Source organism: Merops nubicus, unplaced genomic scaffold, assembly GCF_000691845.1.
Source record: "Merops nubicus isolate BGI_N331 unplaced genomic scaffold, ASM69184v1 scaffold46999, whole genome shotgun sequence".
NCBI lineage: Eukaryota > Metazoa > Chordata > Aves > Coraciiformes > Meropidae > Merops > Merops nubicus.
The window spans coordinates 1-3253 of record NW_008631180.1 but is presented as its reverse complement, the minus strand read 5'-3'; the positions used below and the strand labels follow the sequence as shown (position 1 = coordinate 3253).

At 56.2% G+C, this 3253-nt stretch overlaps 1 protein-coding gene across 1 annotated transcript in view; it reads left to right on the top strand.

The window, feature by feature from the left end:
• Positions 1–2866, top strand: part of LOC103779848 (rho guanine nucleotide exchange factor 16-like) — a gene marked incomplete at both ends in the record, with an annotated part of 4251 nt that extends 1385 nt beyond the window's left edge. The window contains 4 exons of the mRNA XM_008947492.1: positions 184–336; positions 965–1094; positions 1687–1761; positions 2774–2866. Of these exons, the coding sequence (XP_008945740.1) occupies positions 184–336; positions 965–1094; positions 1687–1761; positions 2774–2866 (451 nt within the window). The remainder of the gene's footprint in view (positions 1–183; positions 337–964; positions 1095–1686; positions 1762–2773) is intronic.
• Between the last annotated feature and the right edge of the window lie 387 nt (positions 2867–3253).

Here is a 3253-nt window from a genome sequence, read left to right as displayed (position 1 = left end):
CCTCGCTGGACACGTGGGTGTCTGGGCTGTGTGGAGCTGCCCTGTGCAGAGGGGATCCAGGGCCTTGTCTCCCCTGGGGAAATCCAGGGAGGAGCTGCAGTGGGAACAGTTTAACATCTGGCCGTTGGGGTTGTTCGGCCCCAGCGAGCTGCATAGTGAAGTCATTTCAAATTCTCCCTTTAGCTTCTTTGAAGACTTAGAGAAGCGACACCAGGAAAACCTCCTAATTCCTGACATCAGTGACATAGTGGAAGAGCACGCCTCGAACCACTTCCATCCTTACATCAGCTACTGCTCCAATGAAGTCTACCAGCAGAGGACCCTCCAGAAGCTGCTGTGAGTACTGCTGCGTGCTCGGGCTGGCAGAGGAGTTGCCTGTGAGGTGTCTCTGGGCTAGAGGGATGCTACCTGGGTGCAGATGGGACTGGGACCTGCCTCTGGCTCCCCCAGCCTGGGGTTGTTTCCTTTTCCCTAAGGAAGGCTGTCTCCTTTCTGAGCAGAGTTCAACTTCTAGAGCTCAGTGTGTCTGTGTGGAGTGATTAGGATGTGATTTGTGTTGTCTTGTAAGAAGGGTGAAGGACAGGGATAAGTGGGGGCATTGCTACCACATGCTGAAGTCAAGGATCTTGCTGAGGTCACTAACATGGATGTGGTGTGTTAGGGACATGTGTGGAGACCATTCATCTCCAGATCATACTGGTGGCACAGGTCAAGCTTGCCTCTGCTGTTGATACATCTACAGCTTTGCCTGCTGGCTGGTGGACTCCACTTCTCTAGGTGCTCTGCCACCACCTGCTAACGGGTCGGCCTGTCCCCCACCCTGGCTGGGTGCTCTGAGCTCAGCAGGCTGTGCTGAGACCAGGGCAGTGCTGCCCCTGTGCTGCCTTTCTCCCCCAGGGAAAGCTGCTGGAAAATCTTGATAACTGAAGAACAGAGATAATGCAGCTTTCTTGTCCCGTTCCAGAACCACAAACCCCTTATTTAAAGAGACTTTGAAACAAATTGAAAGGAAACCAGAGTGTGGAGGCCTGCCAGTGATATCATTTCTCATTCTCCCTATGCAGAGGGTAACACGGCTCCCTCTGCTCTTAGATGTAAGTAAGTCAGATGGTGACATTGCTTGGTGCCTCTGAAGGGGTGCTGCAGCCTTCTGGGGTTTGCTGTGCCCAGGGCAGCAGAGGCTGGGCTGCCCGAGCCTGTACTGGGGTTTAGATCCAGAGCAATCCCCTTCTGGTGGGTGTCATGTGCAGTGTAAAGCTTTGTGAGTGATGCTTCACCTCGTTGTGCCACCCACCCGAGTGACCCGAGGTCCTGCTGTGCCCTGTGCTGCATCTGGCCCCTCAGGGTGGGGTGGCACGAGCTTCTGGTTTGATGAACAGTGGGGTGGCCCAGGAAGGGAAAGCAGGTCCTGCACAGGTTCTGCTGGGCTCTGGGACTTCTCCACCCAGCAGTCCTGAAGAGCAAAGCTGCCGGGTGTGGGGTTTCTGGGGCTGCTCCCAGGCTGCAGTGGGCAGCAGGGCGAGGGCCGGGAGCTGCCTGGAGCGTGGGGTGACCCGTGGGCAGGAACTGTCTGAGGTGGGAGCCCTGGTGGGAGGCAGCTCAGGGCTACCCTGCTGCCAGGCTGGCTGCTGGGAGTGGCAGTTCTGTCCTGCAGTGGCACTGAAGTGTCTTGTCTTGACATTCTAGACTGTCTGTCAGAAAACAAAAGCTTGCACAGCAGCGTATGGAGCTGCCACCAGAGCTCTGAAAGCCATCAGCAAGGTGAGGTGACCTCTCCTCCTCCCAGCCACTGTTCCTGTGCTCTGGCCTGAGCCTGTCCTTCTGGCCTCTCATTTTTCCTCCCTGCATCAGTTCACCTGAGATTCCTCCTCTCCAAACAGCTGCTGGATGAACTCATCATCTCCCTTACTCACCTGTTCAAGCTGATCTTGTCTTTTCCTTTTTCATGGCACCTTTTTGGCCCATCTTTTGTCCTTCCCTTCAGTGTCATGCTCTCTATTAGTGCTGTCCCCTCTCAGGACCTCTGGCAGCAAGCTGTGACGCTTGCTGTGGCTTTTGGAGGTTTAGGCAAGGAGCAGAAAACAAAGCCAAGAGCCAAGAGTTGAGGAGCAGAGGTGCAGCAGGACGGTTGTGAGCCACGTGCCGTTCGTGCTCCCGTGTCTCTTCTCCACCTGCTTCCCCACCCAGTGGTCATTGGCACTGGGCGATGTGCCACGGATATTATGGCCACCAAAGCTGTTCTGGTGGCTCTTCCTTTTGTCCCACTAGAGGCCAGCTCTCGGCCAGGTGCTTGTGGCCTGTCCCACTCGCTGCTCTGGCAGGGGAACAAAACACAGGAGGCCCGGCGGGGCCAGGCTGGAGCAGCTCCCCCAGGCTGGAGGGGTGGCTGGAGGGACATCTGCTCAGGAGAGACCACGGGAAGGAGCAGGGTGCCACAGCCACCCCCCCAGCAGAGCAAAGGGTGCCCTGGCTTCACCTGCCCATGGAAGGCTTCTGTCCTCCCCTCTGTCTGTCTGACTGTTCATCCTCCTGTCTTAACCTCCTCTCCTCAGGTGACTAATTCTTCCTCTTCTTATTGTTCTTCAGCAAAACTTGGGTTTGCTGCCGTTTCACTTTGGTCCTTCTCCAGGCAGAACAAACACAGAGATCTCTTGTGGCAGGAGAAACTTCCCCCAAACCTGGCTTAGAACCCATGCTGGGACCTGGCTGTGCCCAGAGAAGCTGGGCTGCTGATCCTGCACCAGCAGCACTCCTGGTGTTTTTCTTTTACTAGCTGGTTAAGAGCTGCAACGAGGGAGCTCGTGCTATGGAGAGGACAGAGCAGATGTACACCCTGCAGAAGCAGCTGGAGTTTGGAAAGAAGAAGGTGAGGTCTTTGTGGAAGTGGTGGTGGGAAATAAATCATCTGGGGTTTGCTGGGGTTGATCCCAGGCATGTCAGACCTGTCCTGGGAATCCTTCCAGGAAGCTTTGACCAGCTGGAGCATCGCTGCTGCCAGGAGCAGCGTCACTACTCCATGCCCAGGGTGACTAGTTTTTCCTGCTGTTCTGACTGAAATAAGAGTTTCTGGGCACTCGCCCTGCCAGCTTGGAGTAGAGTGGTCTTGGATAATCCACCGTCCCTCACAGCCCCCCAGTTTCTGTTGTGCCTCACTCGGAGCTCCCATCTCCTGCACGCGGGTGGGGAGAGCTGGGCTGGCCCCTGGCCGGAGGGGGTTTGGGCTGGGTGGCTCAGCTGGCAGTGGCATCTGCCC